This window comes from Lathyrus oleraceus, chromosome 6 (genome assembly GCF_024323335.1).
Source record: "Lathyrus oleraceus cultivar Zhongwan6 chromosome 6, CAAS_Psat_ZW6_1.0, whole genome shotgun sequence".
Classification (NCBI taxonomy): domain Eukaryota; kingdom Viridiplantae; phylum Streptophyta; class Magnoliopsida; order Fabales; family Fabaceae; genus Lathyrus; species Lathyrus oleraceus.
This window is the reverse complement of record NC_066584.1, coordinates 427,499,788-427,518,864: the sequence shown is the minus strand read 5'-3', so window position 1 is coordinate 427,518,864 and position 19,077 is coordinate 427,499,788. Positions and strand designations below refer to the sequence as shown.

General features: G+C 33.5%; 1 protein-coding gene across 1 annotated transcript; it reads left to right on the top strand.

Moving 5' to 3' along the window:
• Window positions 1–1,785: 1,785 nt before the first annotated feature.
• Window positions 1,786–4,954, top strand: LOC127096875 (uncharacterized). The gene is made up of 6 exons (XM_051035412.1): window positions 1,786–2,425; window positions 2,734–2,838; window positions 2,933–2,982; window positions 3,091–3,188; window positions 3,577–4,399; window positions 4,501–4,954. Exons 1-6 carry the CDS (start codon window positions 2,352–2,354, stop codon window positions 4,599–4,601), a joined length of 1,251 nt encoding a protein of 416 aa, XP_050891369.1. The 5' UTR covers window positions 1,786–2,351; the 3' UTR covers window positions 4,602–4,954.
• The last annotated feature ends 14,123 nt before the right edge of the window (window positions 4,955–19,077 follow it).

The following is a 19,077-nucleotide window of genomic DNA, read 5'->3' as shown; positions in this document are numbered from 1 at the left end:
CAACTCATCTGGCACCTACGTGTTAGCGTTTTTTTTAAAGTGGGGTAGTTTGTGAATTAATCTAAAAAGTGGGTTGTTTTGAGATTTTTTTTGAAAAACTAGGTTATTTGAGTAAAAAATTCACATTTGATCTTCCTCAAGATCAATGAAACGAGGATTCCCAACATTTACTCTTCCCCAATATATCCAACATTTGTTCTTCACCGACAACGATGACAATGAAGAACAAATTTAATATTCTGTGTAAATAATGTAATATTATGTGTAATCAATGTAGCTTATAAACAAACTAATTTATAAATATTATGTGTAAACAATGTAATGAGTATTTATAAAAATATAATATATCTTTCTCCTCGGTTTTGTTATTAAACTGAGAGGTATATGGTTCTAGTTTGGAAAATAAAAAAATAAAAAACTAATGCAGGAGATCAAACTCATGACCATTTCAACTATCCCCTCGGTTATTTTTAAATCGAGGGGTAAAGTGACAACTTTTTATGATGCTCTTCGCTACCTCGTCTCTTTAACCGATATTAAATCAACTTTATGTTTGAGGTTACATGTGTTTTTTATAGTAATGAATGTGACTATTGCTCCCCTTCAAGACAGTGGGAACGAGTTATATATCTTTAATGATGACTGTGAGTAGGCGACATCAGGGTCTCTCCTCGCGGTGATGCTGCCCTTACTAAGGCTGGTTCAGAAAAGGCAACTTGAGTGCATTGGGAAGACACCTCTTGCACAATATTATTTCTTAGTGTAACCTGTTGTAGGCACTTGTCAATCTTGTAGAGCTTTTATGCCAGGAATTGTGAATTTTGCTTTTGCACTATATTGTAAACATTGTTTAGTACGTCATTAGCTCTTTATAGTCCAAGTTTAACATGTAACAACTTAAGCTCATGAAGCATTTTTTGTCTAGGTACAACAGACAATAGTGGAGGTTGATGTGATGGTTCACCTTGGTTGAACTGTTGTGTAGACCTGAAGAATACAAGGGCTTGGAGTGCTCGTTGGGTGAATCTCAGTTGAGAAACCAAAGTTGTTCGATGTATGGTAAAGTAGTGTCTCGCTACGGTGGTCTTAGACCTTTGATACGATGGAGAGGGAAGTGACCCACAATGTTAGCACTCAAACACCAAAATCAATAAAAAAAAAATAAATAACACGAGAGTTAAAATAAATTTGAATACTTAATAAGACGATTTCTCTCTTATATATTTGTTATATAGTGGAAACGGGTTAGACATTAATCAATTTATTTTGCTATTTCATCCTTCTAAGCAGGCCAAGAAAGAAAAACAATGAGATTCACCTCGAAACTATTCGAAACTATCTTGTTTGGAAACGGCAAGGATTGAGTTAGTTGTATTCAATGCTTATGCTTATTAATAGTGATAGTGTCACTTACGGCTTATTAAATAATAATAATAATAATAATAATAATAATAATAATAATAATAATAATAATAATAATAATAATAATAATAATAATAATAATAATAATAATAATAAAATCTATAAAGAAGAGTTTAATTTAATTAAAGAAGCACACACAAGCACAAGAGTAATATTCAGTTGGATATTCACATTGAAGAACAAGGTCAGTTATTTAATCCCAACTGTTTTAAGTTTTATAACATACCAATTTCGATCAATATCATATGAAAAATCTAAATTAAAAAAAAAATCATAAACAAAAATATACAAAACTAATATGAATTCTACGACACCAAACAATGTCGTTTCATTATCTCATTAACAAGAAAGAGTTTTGTTAGTTTCCATAACACCGATTACGCGATTAGAGTGACAAGTGAATTTGCCTACTGACAAGTCAGTGAGAGTCAAACGCGTGACGGCGCGTCGCTTTGCAGTCAATACTATAAATAGGGCGAAATGCCATTTCGATCTTTTGGTTCTTGGTTTTGTCTTACTTCTTCTGCAAGTTTTTTTCCTCTTCTTTCTTCTCATTTTCTTTCCCCCCAAAATCATTTTCTCGTGAAAATCCATCGCCAGAGAAAATGTTTCGTTTGCATTTTTCTTCTCTTCCTCCACCGCCACCTCAACCTCCCAACGCCATTATCGTTGCCGTCACGGTTGCTATTCTTCTTTTTGCCGTAAATCTCCGATGATATAGATATACATTTTCACTACATTCTTGATTTTAGGGTTTAGAACCTTCTTCTAGATCTTTAGGGTTTAGTAGCTTCTTCTTGATCTTGATTCATCTACAGTACGTAGTTCTTGCTTTTGTAAAGTGTATTCCAACTTTCTTTGCTTCAAGAATAATATACCGATTCTTAGAACGATTCTTGCATTTTGTGAGTGAGAATTTTGCCGAGAAAATGAGTAAGGAAGATCGATATGCACCACTCTTAGCACCCTCTGCTTCCGATGTTTACATCGAAGATCCTAACAAGTAAACTTCCACTTGTGATTTTTGTCTTTATTTTGGCTGATTAACCGTTTTGATCTTCATTATGCTTTAATCATGTTCTGTTTTGAGTTTGTTATTTTAATTATTATATTTTTGACCGATATTAATTATTGTTATTATTATTATTATTAATTAATTAGTCACAAAATTAGATTAATTGTTATTATTTAGTTAGATACAAAAAGATATTACTATTAATTGTCTTTTTAGTTTCTTATTTTTTTCTCCCTAAGTAATGCATTATATATAGTATCATTATTAATGAGGATTCTGTTAATCTGGTTTTGCAGAAGTTCAAGAATATCATACACTAGAAGCTTTCTTCTCTCTTTGGCTAAAGCTGGTGGTTACAGAACGCTGAAATTATCAAAGGAGATTCAGTTTGCAATGTCTTGGTAACAACAAACTTTCTCTTCCTCATTATGTTTTCAAGAGATTGTGTATTGTTTATGCATAGATTTGCTTCATTTGTAACTTTTTCTTGATCAGTGTGTACGAAGGTTCACTTGATCTCCTACCCTCACCTTATAGTGAACTAGGTATGTACTTTTTAACTCATTATCTTCTTGCTATTACTTATGTGCCATCTTTGAATATTGTAACTTGTTTAACAAAAGCATTTAAAGGTTCTTTATGCCTTGACACAGATTCTGTTTGTCAGAAAGTTTCTGCTTCTAAGGTTCTGGATAATGTCAATCTACTGCATAAGAGTAGTAAACCATATCTGCCTCCGTGTCGCAACAAGGTTTGACTTTAATCATCTTTGTTTTCAATACTTGGGTTATTATACTATCTGCAAATATGGTTTAGATTCTTGATCAAGTAAGGTTGATTTTAGGCATTCAGATATGGCTTTTTTTTCTTGATGAACTATAAGATAGATTTAGGCATTCAAATGGCCGTGTTTCTTGATGAACTATAAGGTAGATTTAGGCATTCAAATATGGTTTTGTTTCTTGATGAACATAAGGTAGATTTAGGCATTCAAATATGGTTTTGTTTCTTGATGAACTATAAGGTAGATTTAGGCATTCAAATATGGTTTTGTTTCTTGATGAACTATAAGGTAGATTTAGGGATTCAAATGTTGTTGTTTGTTGATGAATCAAGGTCCATATTATTCTGTTTTTCAGGCACTATCTTCTTCAAGTGGAGACAGCAATGGCTCACTAAAGAGTGACATATCTGGATCTTCTGACTGTACAAATCAGGAAGTGCAAGCAGAACTAGAAAAACGTCGAAATGTTTCTCCTGTAAAATTTGCAAATTGTGATGAGCTTTGGGAGTCTTATGTGTATCTTGAACCTCCAATGATCCATGATGTCCAAATTCAACTGGATTCAGAATTTAAATCTTCCAATACCAGCTTTGAAGACTCTTCAAGTTCTATCTCTGGTTTTACTTTTCCTGATGAGGACAGTTTAATTACATATGACGGACCTTTCTCTTTCTCGAACCTTGAAGTGAAAATTCTGCCTAGTATTGATAGTTTCATGTCTTCCCCTGAAAACAATCTGATTGAAGATGATTTGGATAGTCCAACTTTTGATATGATCAAGAATCTTGTGGAATCTGTACTCGATGGTGATGATGCTGATTACGATGACGATTATTATAATTTTGATAATGATAATTCCTGTATGGATGATATTAGGGTGGAGCTGGTCCAGCATGGAGCTAGAGTTGCTAAACTAAAGCTTTCTTACGAGCCGTTTCATTCAAATCAGTTGATTCTAGGAAGGGATCCATTCTCTCTGTCTTCCCACTCTTGCACATGCGGCAAAATTTATGATCATGGGCTTAGAAGGTTTGGTTTTGGAGCTGATGAATCAATGTTCCAACAGGACATAATGCCATCACTTGAGGTGCCTTCATGGAAGGAGAAGACAAACCTAATGCAGAATTGTTTTGAGTATCAGGGTCCGGGATATGACTGTTCTGTAAAGGGAGTTCCTGGTAAGAAATTGGCTGCATAATATTTTGTTTGAGTCACGTGCGTTTATAACTGAAAACTTAAATGGTGTTTTAGTTAATGATTTTTATTCTGAACTTGTTAGATTCTCATGGTGATGGTGATGGCATATTCAATCAAGCAGTAGTTGATAGTTTCAAAGACAGGAAACTCGGAGCAAGTCAGTTTGCCGGAGAATTCTACTAGTTGCAGACTTTCCACCATGATTAGCAGTTGTTGATATTAGATATAGGAATATTAGCATGAAGAATAGATAGTCCTTTGCTTTAACTTTTCAAATTTTCCTGTGAAACAGCCATGAATGCTCTGAAGCTGCTTTAATAGATCTCTCTTAGCTAGTATATAAAAAAAACAAAAATAGTTAGCTCCTACTTACTACTCTGTTTCTGTTTGTTTGGATAATGCGTTTTTTTGGCCATTTTTTAGATAATGTTTTTGCTTGTTTTAGACTTTGATTAGTTTCTGGTAGCCTCTGAGAAGATTTGTAATAAGAATAAGGAACTACACTTTGTTCTGAATGATGTTCAGTCTTTATTTTACTTTCAATTTCAGCTAAATGATAACTGACATAAAAAACTATAAAAGCCACCCACAATGGTAATAAAAATAAAAAGTATGAACATTTATAAAATTTCAAAGCTTAACCACATAGTCAATGTATTTGATGTGTCATTATTGTTTATCATAGCGCTGCTCTAGCAATTTGGAATATCATGGTAAATTTAAACTCTACTACATGCTTGATTCCATAAAGATGTTCCTTAAGCAGGGAAAACTCAAATGCAGTTTGAGAAGAGAACTTATTGTAGAGTACTTTTATGGCCATTGCAACAAAGTGGTGCATGGTGCAGTGATACTAATTTTTGGTGCTTTGCCAAAACCACAGAATGTTAACACAAAGAGGCAGAATGCAACCCTGGTTTAGTCCATGACATGACTTTTAACCTGGGTTATATTAATATTTGAAAATTCTATTCAAGCATCAAATGGAAGTTTAAGTTAAGTCATGATTCTAATTTTGTATGTAATTGAATGCATATTTCCTAATTGATTTTACTGTCACGACTCAAATGCGTTGATGAATTCAATGGCTTAAATTTTGGAAGATATGTCTCCGTAGCATTCAATTGAAAGAAATATTCTGAACAATGATTTGACGAAAATATTGAGATTGAGAAAATTTTCAATATGGATGATAAGTTACCAAGTTTAGTGTCCTTTGATATTAATGTAAGTTATTTCAATTTGTAGTGTATGTCAGGCCTTAATATATTTGAGACAACATTGATTTTCTTAGAAGTTAGAATGTGTTGAATCAGTTGTTTTTTTAATAAATATATTATTATGTGTATAAACTTCCTAGAATTAATCTAATGTGACTAGTATTCTTTTTATTCATGACTTGTGATTTGTTTTACTAAAATTTCATTACATCAGTATTAAAGAGGAAACTAAAAAGGAGGTTGTTATGCATCCAGCCTCACAAAAACTTTTCAAATTTAATATTTATTATTTTTTAAATTTTATGAAACATAGTTTCTATATTTTTTATATTAAAATTAGATAAACGTCAATATTATAATATTATAATATGTTATTCATTTTTTGTTTAATTTACCTAATTATTATATTTTATTTATTTATTTATTATTTTTATTTTTAACATTTTCGTTACCTATTCATTATTTGAATTGAATTTGAGATTTTTTTTCGATATGAGTTATTATAATCGTAAATGAGTACTATTTAGAGCGAAGATCCATTTTGTTTCCTCACAAAAACTAAAAAAATCAAATTAATTCCTAGAAAAGATCCTATTTAATCTCTTATAAAATTAAACATACATTTTTACTATTTTTGAATTACTAATAATACTTAAAATATTTTGATGATAAATCTTCAAATAAAATTCACACCTACTAAAAAAATTAGATATAGAGGTGGCAAAACGGATTCGAACCATACGAGTGCGGGTCGAACCAAGAATTTAGGTCCGTATCCTCTAATATATTCATCCTATTTTTTATGCGGGCTTTTACGGGTGCAGATATTTACATAAATTTTTTTCATTTTTAAACTTAAATTGTGTCGTGCCTCCAGGTCCGTTCCGCTCCACCCTCACTTTTTTGTGGGGCACTTCAAAATTTTAAACTCGTACCTTCAACTATGTCTACCCCACTCCATCCTTTTTTTCCGAACTTTTACGGGTGGACCTTAATAGAGCGGGCATTCCCATTTGTTATCCCTACATATAGATTTATTCAAACACATTTAAATCACAAGTTAGAAATAGCTCACATTTTTTAATTCAAATTAACCTAAATTTCTAAATCACAAATGTATTTAAAAAAATATTTATTAAAAAAACAAAATAATTTATTTATTTTAATAATATTTAAACACATTTAAATATCTATTCTTTCTTACATATCATTAAAAAATACATTATTTAAAATATTTACACTATCTTATTCTTTTTTACATATCATTAAAAAATACACTGTTTTATTCTTTCTTATATATTATTTAGAGATTAATTACAATGCATTGTCAGTGTAAAAAGTTTTACACAATCGATTTATCACCATCACCCGTTTGTATTAATTTATAGATTTTTAAAATAAAAATCAAAAATTTATTTCAATATCTAACAACTATGATTAATTGATGATGTAAAATTCTTTTACACTGTCAATATATTTCAATTAAATCCTATTATTTAAATATGTGTGGATTGTGTTTCGCACCGGCTAAAAACCAATAAGATAGGCACCCCTAAATCCACCACAGCAATATTAACAACATCCATTTAAAATACTATTAAAATGTGTTTGAATTCAAAGGATTTGAATTATTTGTAACTTTTATTTAAATGTGATTTTTTAATGTCATTCAAATATATTTAAATATTCAATATTATTGAAAATAAATATTTAAATAAAATTTAAAACCACTTAAATCATATTTAGATATTATTCAAACCCATTTAATAAAATTCATATATTTATTAACACATTATATTTATACGTATAAAATTCACACGTTTAAATAATATTATATTAAATTAATTTACTAAAATATATTTAGCTGATATTAAAAAATCAATCTTGTGTGTATGAATTTAAAAATTAAATCTAAACATATTTTGATATTAACTTATTAATAATACTTAAATAATATTATTAAAAAATAATATTAAAAAAGAAATTATATAAATAAATAAATAAATGTCTAATCAATGTGTCATATAAATATTTTTAATGAGTTATATGATTATATGATTAGGATATTAATACGATTTGGTTTAATTTTATAAAGGATTAAATATGGTTTTTGTTTTCTCGGAGGTTAATTTGGATTCGATAGTTTTTGCGAGGATCAAAATAGATCTTCACTCTATTATTTAATCATGAATACTTTTACATAATTGTAAATTAATATTAATTAATTATGAATATTTTATATTAAAAAAATTAAAATATAATTATGTGTTCACAATAAATTGAAGACAAATATTAATACTTAAACTAATATTAAATAGTTAAAAATTATAATTTTTAAGAATAAATTAAAAAAATTATTGGACAAGTGAGATTTTGATTAAACATATTTTTGATTTGAACTGATTGATTATTTTAATATATGTTTTAAACGTGTTATGCTTTAAGTTTTTTATTATTTTAATTTTACATATATTATTATTTTTTATTATTGTGTAAAAGTTTACTATTGTTATGTTCTTTATTAAACTAGGTTTTCCTTTTTTTAAGGCATCAAAGAAAAAGAATAACGAAAAATGTGGAGGCTATATCCAGAGCAATATGCAACGTGTTTTAACTATAATATTATATTAACAAAAAAATAAAGTAAGATAAAATAAACTTTTTTTGATGTTTGTTATTAATTTAAAAAAATATAAGATAGAAATCTATAAATAAAATTAACAGCATAGGAAATAAAAAAGAGGATGCTAAGAAAAAGAAGCTAAATAAGATAAGATTCAAAAGAAGATAAACTAAACTAAAATCTATAAATAAGTACTCGAACCATTCTCTCAACACATAAATGAAAAGTAAGAGTTACTCCATCGAAAATCATATTCGGAATAGTTAAAAAGGTAAGTTTTTTAACTCATATGAATTCCCATGTATATTGTTTGTATAACTTGAAATACTATCGGTATCAAAAGTTATGCGAATGAATTGCAACCAATTAATTGTAACTAATGATGATTGTGTTATATGTGATTTGGTGATGCAGAAGCTTGTGAATTTAAAGAGGGTTATTTAGCTTGCAATTATGTTGAGTGTTTTTAAATGATTATGTATTCTTTAAGTAGATTGGTTAATTTTGTAATTTTTTTATCAGTGTGCTTGAAGGTCCATTTGAGCTCCTACCCTCGCCCTATAATGAATTAGGTATATAGGGGTTAATTGATAATCTTTTTGATATTAATTTTGCACTATATTTAAATATTGTGAATTATTTAACAAAAATATTTATACTTTGATGCAGATTATGCTTGGGAGTACCGTATGATTTATGGGTCTTCAATTATCTATGATGTTCAACCTCAACCTGAGTTAAAACTAAGATATTTCAATACAAATGTAGAAGATTGTTCAACTGATCATATTCATAATCAAAATTTGTCCAATGATGAAGATAGTTTAATAACACACAATCTACCTTCTACGTTATTTGAAGAGGAAATTTTGGATGAAATTGAAAGTTTCACGACGGTCTCTGAAAATAGTTTGAATATCAAAGATGATTTGGATAGTGACTTTATTTTTTGTATGATTAAAAATTTAGAATCTATACTCGATGATGATAATTGTGATTATGATCATAATTGTGATTATAATTATAATTATGATTATGATCATTTGGATGACATTATAACGATGATGGAACAACATGGAGTTATAGTTTGCGACTCGTGTCTTTCGAAACTTGGGTAAGAATTTGATTACATGTTATTTTGTTTGAGTTATGTGCATGTATAATAGAAAATTTATAAGTGGTGTCTTAGTTACTAACTTTTACTCTATACATTTTAGATTCATATGATGATGGTGATGGAGAAAAGAATATTAATATGAAGTATTTGAAGATTATGAAGCTAACTCTTTGAAGACTCCGAAGCTATTTGAATAAATTTGGCATGGTCAATCATTAAAAAAATGTCTTTTAATTACAATTTATTTTTATTTGTTTTTGGATAATATGTTTGTATAAAAAAACAAAGTAAAAAAACTCTTTTAATTATAGTTTACTTTTATTTATTTTAAATAATATATTTGCATAAGATTGTTTTTATAAAGTATATTTGTTTGTAGACGTTGAATGATTTAGTTTTGGTAGATAGACTTTATTTAGTTGAAATGATTTTAAATGAATTAGATGAAAAATAAAAGATCCGTGATTGATAAATAATATAAGTCTAAAAGAGTTAATTTTGTTTGAATGGTATATTAAAATCACTTTTAATAAATTATAAATAAAATTTTGTGGATTTCACACTAGTTATTTAATTCTATTCAACCAAAAAATATTGTTGCTTCCATTACAAAAATTAATATAACATAAAATTAGTTTCGTTCGAACAATTAAACTAACATTTTAGTGCATATTCTTGAACTAAATTTAATTAAAGGAAAAAACTAAAATCTATGGGTCCTTTAATAGAAAACAGCACAGAGGATCAATTGTTAAAAATACAACTTCTTTAATTTTTCGTGAATTTTCTAATAGGATCAATTTGTTGTAAGATATATACATCTTTTACATGTATAACATGTTGGATTTATGACCACCTTATGTTATTAGAATGACCATGGGCATGCTCTTGAAAATTCTCCCAGATGTGAAACCGAAGCTTACGCGAAAAGGATTGATGCTACGGCTTTTGACGGTGTCATCTGGTCACCATGCAAAAGCCACATAGCGATTCAGATGCATAATTGGAGTCTTGCTATTATAATTTTGTGCATTTAGAGCTTATTTGTTTTATCCTTAAAAAATGGATTTTTTTTAACATAGATTTTATAAAACTGTTTTTCAAAATACTATAAATTTTTTTATATTTGTTTTTTTAAATTGAAATATTAATTTTAACATTCTTATAACAAAACTTATATTATTGAAGATCAAAATATTGTCGAAATAGCAATTTTTTCAAAAAGTTATATTTTAGAAATGATTTTTATAAAAAGCTATTTAAAATAGTTTTAAAATTAAGTGATTTTTTTTATCCCTTATAAAATTAAACCGGATCATATTAGTCTCTTTAAAGGTGATACTATGCCACTAGAGCCAATATGCTTTTGCTTGAAAATTGCACAAATCAAATATATTTTTTGAACAAAAAAAAAAATTTATTTCTTGTGAATAGCCAACTTGGACTTGTTTACATTGTCTTTAGGGTTACTCTTATGCCCATTTGACCCATAGTAATATATACTACTTTTTTCATAGATGGCCTTCTTAGCCATGTTGTGGGCTATGCTATTATTTTGCCTAAGGATAAAGTTAAGGGATCCACATTGAAAGTCCATTAGATACTTTCGAATCTCCGAAAGAATCTGACTCACGTGTGCTCTATTATCCACAGACTTGTTACTTTGTATCTCCAAAACCTACCTTTTGTATCTTTATCCTCAACATATGAAATCGATGATCCATCTTCAATGCCTGCGTATTGTCGTTGTCATTCCCCGACCCTTTATCACATATAGCCTTCATTGTTCCTTTAACATTATGCTACCATTGTTCAATTTCATCTCGATAGCAATCTGAAGAGCATGAATGATCACTTGACCTTATGCTTCTATAAGGTTAATAAAGCCTTTTCGCTTCCAAGTTCCATTCGTCGGATAATCGCCATCTGAGTTTCTAAAATTAGCCCCCATATTCTACTCCCCTTCAACAGACATGTTTTCATCCGTAGTGATTGTGAATGTCCTGTTATTCCCGGTAACTTGATCATTTTCTTTTGATTTGCCAAAGATATTGATACTCTCCTTGTTATCTTGCTTGTGATTTTGGAATTGCTTTGTGTAACACCCTTCTAAAATACCCCAAATATTTAATTAAAATAACAATGTATCAATCAGAGTAAATATGCAATTAAGGGTGTCACACAATCATTTCACACCATTCATCATAATAACTGTCATGCTCTTTTGTTAAATTAAAACATAAGCATTTGCATAAAACGCAGCGGATAGAAATCCAATCAATCATGTAAAACATGTAACATATTACATGTAAAAATTATTCAACAAAGGAAAAACATCCCGTCCCGATGTTACATCTATCAGAGCATGACCCACTAAGGAGACTACACTAGACTCCAAGCACTAGCTTCTACTCAATCACTGCTCGTTACCTGAAAAATAGTTGTAAGGGTGAGTTCCTCAATCGATATAATAAGCATTATAAAATATCATGTCATGTTAAGTAATTTAACACATTAATCACCCTAATCACATCACACATTCAGTAACGGCACATCAATTCAAATATCATACTCAATACCAATACAACTCATACTCATACTCAATATCAACACAAACACACGTATAATATTGGAATACATCCATTCATATTATACGTCATACACATATTATGCAATGAGACTCCATGCATGCGGTACCGACTATTTGTGAACATATAGTTCACCTCACCGTCCAAATCCAGGCACGGCTACCAAGCCCACTAGTCCCACTCATTTGAGACCTAGTGACTCACTCACTAATTCCTCACCACGGGAATTAGCTACCACCCCTCAAGGGCTATGCTATGCACGCTAATCACCTAGCATGCAAACATCAACAACAATCCACAATGATTTACTCACTAATTCCTCACAATGGAAATTAGCTACCACCATAAAGGCCACAATATGCATGCTAATTCACCTAGCATACAACCATCAACAACCATCCACAATGGACATGTGCTCACACTCTAAGCCATAAAACAGTCCATTCACAAATACATGCATAATATATACATTCACAACATTATGCATACCATCATACATCATCAACACATGCATCAAAACATCATATCATATTTAAATAACAATTTTTCCACTTTGCAACAGTGTTAACCGGTTAACACCCTGGGTTAACCGGTTAACGCAGCACAACCACGCTTCCTGGCAATTCACAACAGTGTTAACCGGTTAACGCCCTGGGTTAACCGGTTAACGCAAGCAAAACAACACATTTTCCTAATTCGCAACAGTGTTAACCGGTTAACACCCTGGGTTAACCGGTTAACGCAAGACAGAAAGCTGTTCCTGCGCTAACACAAAGCAGAACGCAGAATTCTCCGCATTTTCCGCCGTTGGAGGACTTCCGGACCTCCGATTCCAATTCCGTAAAAAGCTATACGTTCGGAAATTCACAACTAACCCAAACACAGATTCAATTACAGCCTAAACACAGTTTATCCAACATAATTTTCCAGCATTCATAATCCCAATTAGGGTCAATTCAACGGCTTATCACTACCCATTACATGCTAACCCATAATACCCATTAAACGACGATAAACCCCCCTTACCTGAGTTAATCCGGCAATCTCTAAGCTCCAAGCTTTTCTCTTCTCCAACCTTTGCCCTTGCTCTTCCTCTTTGCCCTTTCTCCACTTTCCACTTTTCAGCCGCTTCTCTGTTTCACGTAAAACTCTTTTTACCAAATGGGATTCTTTTTCCTTACTTCACACTTATATATTTTCCAATAATTATTATTCCAAAATAATAATAATAATCCAATAATTCCAATTATTTAATTAAATTAATAAATATAATATTAACTTAAATTAAATAATTATCTTATTTTAATCGGGGTGTTACAACTCTCCCCCACTAAAAGAGTTTTCGTCCTCGAAAACATACCTCAAGCGAATAACTCCGGATAAGACTCCTTCATCTGACTCTCAAGTTCCCAAGTCACATTGCCACCTGCTGGTCCTCCCCAAGCTACCTTCACCAAGGCAATCTCTTTACCCCGCAACTGCTTCAACTCTCGATCCTCGATCCTCATAGGTGATGTTTCAACAGTCAGGTTATCTCTCACCTGTACATCATCCACTTGGACCACATGCGACGGATCAGGAATGTACCTCCTCAACTGAGACACATGAAAAACCTCATGCAAATTCGCAAGCGACGGCGGTAAAGCGATACGATAGGCTACCTCCCCTATCCTCTCCAAAATCTGATAAGGACCAATAAATCGAGGTGTCAACTTCTTCGACTTCAAAGCTCGACCAACCCCAGTTATCGGAGTAACACGAAGAAACACATGATCTCCCTCTTGGAACTCAAGTGACTTCCTCCTCTTATCGTGATAACTCTTCTGACGACTCTGAGCAATCCTCATCTTCTCCTGAATCATCTTAATCTTTTCCGTAGTTTGTTGAACAATCTCCGGTCCAACCACAGCACTCTCACCGGACTCATACCAACATAAAGGTGTCCGACATCTCCTACCATACAAAGCTTCAAACGGTGCCATACCAATGCTCGAATGAAAACTATTGTTGTAGGTAAACTCAATCAAAGGTAAATAACAATCCCAAGCACCTCCCTTTTCCAAAACACAAGCCCTCAAAAGATCCTCTAGTGACTGAATCGTCCTCTCAGTCTGACCATCAGTCTGCGGATGATATGCAGAACTCAATCTCAGCTTAGTTCCCAAAGCCCTCTGCAAACTTTCCCAGAACTTCGATGTAAATCTAGGATCTCTGTCCGAAACAATACTCGACGGAATACCATGCAAACTTACAATCTTCTCAATATACAACTCAGCCAATCTCTCTAACGGATAATCCATTCTGATCGGAATGAAATGAGCCGATTTTGTCAATCTGTCAACAATCACCCAAATAGCTTCAAAATTCTTACTTGTCCTCGGTAAACCCGAAACAAAATCCATACTGATACTATCCCACTTCCACTCTGGAATAGCCAACGGTTGCATTAGCCCAGATGGCTTCTGATGCTCAATCTTCGACTTCTGACAAGTCAAACAAGAATAAACAAAACTCGCAATTTCTCTTTTCATTCCCGGCCACCAAAATAACTTTTTCAAATCATGATACATCTTCGTAGCTCCAGGATGAATACTCAAGCCACTACGATGTCCTTCCTCAAGGATACTCTTCTTAAGTTCGATAACATCCGGAATACACACCCGATTACCAAATTTCAAAACACCATTCTCATCAACTCTGAATTCACCACCTTGACCTTGATTCACTAGAGTCAACTTATCAACCAAAAACACATCAGATTTCTGACCCTCTCTAATCTCATCCAGAATACCACTCGTTAACTTCAACATTCCCAATTTAACACTATTGTGATCACTCTCACACACCAAACTCAAGTCTCTAAACTGCTCAATTAAATCCAATTCCTTAACCATTAACATAGACATATGCAATGATTTCCGACTCAATGCATCAGCCACTACGTTTGCTTTACCCGGATGGTAGTTCAAACCAAAGTCATAATCTTTCAGAAACTCTAACCATCTCCTCTGTCTCATATTCAGCTCTTTCTGATCAAACAAATACTTCAAACTTTTATGGTAACTGAAAACCTCAAATCTTGACCCGTACAAGTAATGCCTCCATAACTTCAGAACAAATACCACAGCTGCCAACTCTAAATCGTGTGTCGGGTAGTTCCTTTCATGAATCCTCAGTTGTCTCGAAGCATAAGCTATAACCTGCTTACTCTGCATCAACACACCACCCAAACCCAACAATGAAGCATCACAGTAAACCTCAAATGGTTCCGACGGACTCGGTAATATCATAATAGGAGCAGTAGTTAACCTTCTCTTTAACTCTTGGAAACCTTCTTCACATTTTGAGTCCCAAACAAACGCTTGCCCCTTTCTAGTCAACATCGTCAACGGTAACGCCAACTTAGAAAATCCTTCAATGAACTTCCTATAATAACCTGCCAAACCAAGGAAACTTCGAATCTCAGCAACAGACTTCGGAGCTTCCCACTTAGATACCGCTTCTATCTTAGAAGGATCAACAACAACACCACCTCTTGAAATCACATGACCAAGAAAACTCACCTCTTCTAACCAAAATTCACACTTGGATAGTTTAGCAAATAACCTCTTTTCTCGTAGAACTCCTAAAACCACTCTCAATTGCTCAGCATGCTCTTCTTCAGATTTCGAATACACCAAAATGTCATCAATAAACACCACAACAAACTTGTCTAGGTACGGATGGAAAATCCTATTCATATACTCCATAAATACTCCAGGCGCATTAGTCACACCAAAAGGCATTACAGAATACTCATAATGTCCATACCTTGTCCTAAAAGCAGTCTTCTGAATATCCTCAGTTTTCACACGTATCTGATGATACCCTGATCTCAAATCTATTTTACTGAATACACTCGCACCAACCAACTGATCCATCAAATCATCAATCCTCGGCAAAGGATACCGATTTTTGATCGTCACTTTATTCAGTTGCCTGTAGTCCACACACAACCTCATAGTACCTTCTTTCTTCTTAACCAATAACACTGGTGCACCCCACGGTGACACACTCGGACGAATAAATTTCTTATCCAACAGATCTTCCAACTGACTCTTCAATTCAGCTAACTCAACAGCAGACATACGGTACGGAGCCATCGATATCGGCCTAGTACCAGGTACTAAATCAATCGAGAACTCAACTTCACGCTCTGGCGGTAATTCATTCACTTCTTCTGGAAACACATCAGGAAAGTCACACACCACGGCTAGATCGCAAATCACCAGTTTATCTTTAGCCTCCAAAGTCGCTAACAGCATAAACAACTCTGCCCCATCTGCTACTGCCTCATTCACCTGCCTTGCTGATAGAAACAAACTCTTTCCTTCCTCAATCTCAGGAAAAATCACAGTCTTATCAAAACAGTTGATATAGACTCGATTAAACACCAACCAGTTCATACCTAGAATAACATCAATCTGTACTAGTGGAAGACACACTAGGTCCATCCTAAAGTCTCTACCAAAAATACTCAAAGGACAATTTAAACAAACTGAAGTAGTAGTCACTGAACCCTTCGCAGGAGTATCAATCACCATACTTCCATGCATCTCAGATATCTCTAACTTAAGTTTCACAGCACAATCCAAAGATATAAAGGAATGAGTAGCACCGGTGTCAATAATAGCTACAAGAGGAAAGCCATTAATATAACACGTACCTCGGATCAAACGATCGTCTGCAAAAGTCTCAGAACCCGATAAAGCAAAGACCTTGCCTCCCGACTGGTTCTCCTTCTTTGGCTTAGGACACTGTGGACTGATATGACCCACCTCTCCACAGTTGAAACAAGTCACAGTCTTCGACCGGCACTCTGCAGCCAAATGACCACCCTTTCCACACTTAAAACACTTCTTCTCATTACTGGTACACTCATGAATACGATGTCCAGCCTGACCACATCTGAAACACTTAGCAGGGGCACTGGAGTCTCCCCCACTAGGCCTCTTCATCCCACTTTGCCTCTGAAAACCCTTGCCAGCTGCATACGGTTTTCCACGATCATTCTGATTCTTGCCTCTCCTATCAACCCTCTGCTGATAGCTCTCCGCTCTGGCTTTGGAATCCTGTTCAAAAATCCTGCAACAGTCAACCAAATCAGAAAATACTCTAATCCGCTGATACCCAATAGCCTGCTTGATCTCGGGACGTAACCCGTTCTCAAACTTCACACATTTCGAAAATTCTCCAGCAGCCTCATTATAGGGAGTGTAATACTTCGACAGCTCTGTGAACTTAGCAGCATACTCAGTAACAGACTTGTTACCCTGCTTCAATTCTAAGAACTCTATCTCTTTCTTCCCTCTGACATCCTCTGGAAAGTACTTCCTCAGGAATCTCTCTCTGAACACAGCCCAAGTGATCTCAGTATTCCCAGTAGCTTCCAACTCAGTGCGGGTAGCAACCCACCAATCATCAACTTCCTCTGACAGCATATGCGTACCGAACCTGACCTTCTGGTTATCGGCACACTCAGTCACTCGGAAGATTCTCTCGATCTCCTTCAACCACTTCTGAGCACCATCTGGATCGTATGCTCCCTTGAACATTGGAGGATTGTTCTTCTGGAACTCACTCAGTTGACGAGCAACTCCCATTCCCACAACATTCGGATTCCCTCCAAGTACTCCAGCTAGCATACCCAGAGCCTCAGCAATCGCAGCATCGTCTCTACCTCTTCCAGCCATCTCTATTCTGAAAGTCCAACAAGCTAAACACTAAGTACTGATAGGGTTACACAACACCTATCCCGTACAGGGGAACAAAATAATTACGACTCGACTCGACCGACTATGCTCTGATACCACTAATGTAACACCCTTCTAAAATACCCCAAATATTTAATTAAAATAACAATGTATCAATCAGAGTAAATATGCAATTAAGGGTGTCACACAATCATTTCACACCATTCATCATAATAACTGTCATGCTCTTTTGTTAAATTAAAACATAAGCATTTGCATAAAACGCAGCGGATAGAAATCCAATCAATCATGTAAAACATGTAACATATTACATGTAAAAATTATTCAACAAAGGAAAAACATCCCGTCCCGATGTTACATCTATCAGAGCATGACCCACTAAGGAGACTACACTAGACTCCAAGCACTAGTTTCTACTCAATCACTGCTCGTTACCTGAAAAATAGTTGTAAGGGTGAGTTCCTCAATCGATATAATAAGCATTATAAAATATCATGTCATGTTAAGTAATTTAACACATTAATTGATAACACGAAATTATATCATATTTTAGGACTTAATTCCATTAAATTCTATGACTATTTATTTCGGTTTACTGCATTTTATGAGATATTACGTGGTATTTTCTTCCTATTTGTCTCAGGTAGTCTATTTTGAAGAACAAGTGAAAATGGAAGAAAAGGAGGTGCAAAAAGGAGAGAAAAGGAACCAAATGCCAAAGCCCAGCCCAAAGCGCACAAGTCACCAATGTTGTGCCTGTGACGGACGTCACAGGGTGCGTGACGAGCGTCACGCAAAGCAGCCTTGTGACGGACGTCACACATGGTGTGACGAGCGTCACACCGTTCCACTATTTTTTTGGCGCAAGTAACGCCCTCAGAAGACTTGAAGAAGAGACGTTGAGGAGTTTGTGTCCTATATCCACGCCGTGCATTTAGCCACGTTGAAGAACTTGAGAAACGGAAAGCAGTTACCAGCACCAATATAAATAGCTATCTCTAAAACCTAAAAGGGGTCCTCGGTTTTTCCACGCTCATATTGCCGAAGCTTTGTCAATTTTCTTTTCACGCTTTTGCTTATTTTTTTCTTTTCCAGCAACTTAACATCGTTTATTTTATTTATTTCTTTTGCAAGTTCTACATTCTTTTTCCCTTGCAATTTACCTTTCCCCTTTTAGCATTTAGATATTTTTCGCATAATAGTTTCTACACCGGAAACTATTGTGCAACTTTTTATCGGATCTAACCTTACGTTAGATTCTAGTTTTATTTCCTTGGTTTAATTTATTGTTTAATTGAAGAATCGAAGAACAAATCCTACCGGCTTGTGGTGGAGTGTTCAAGACTATTGTATTACGC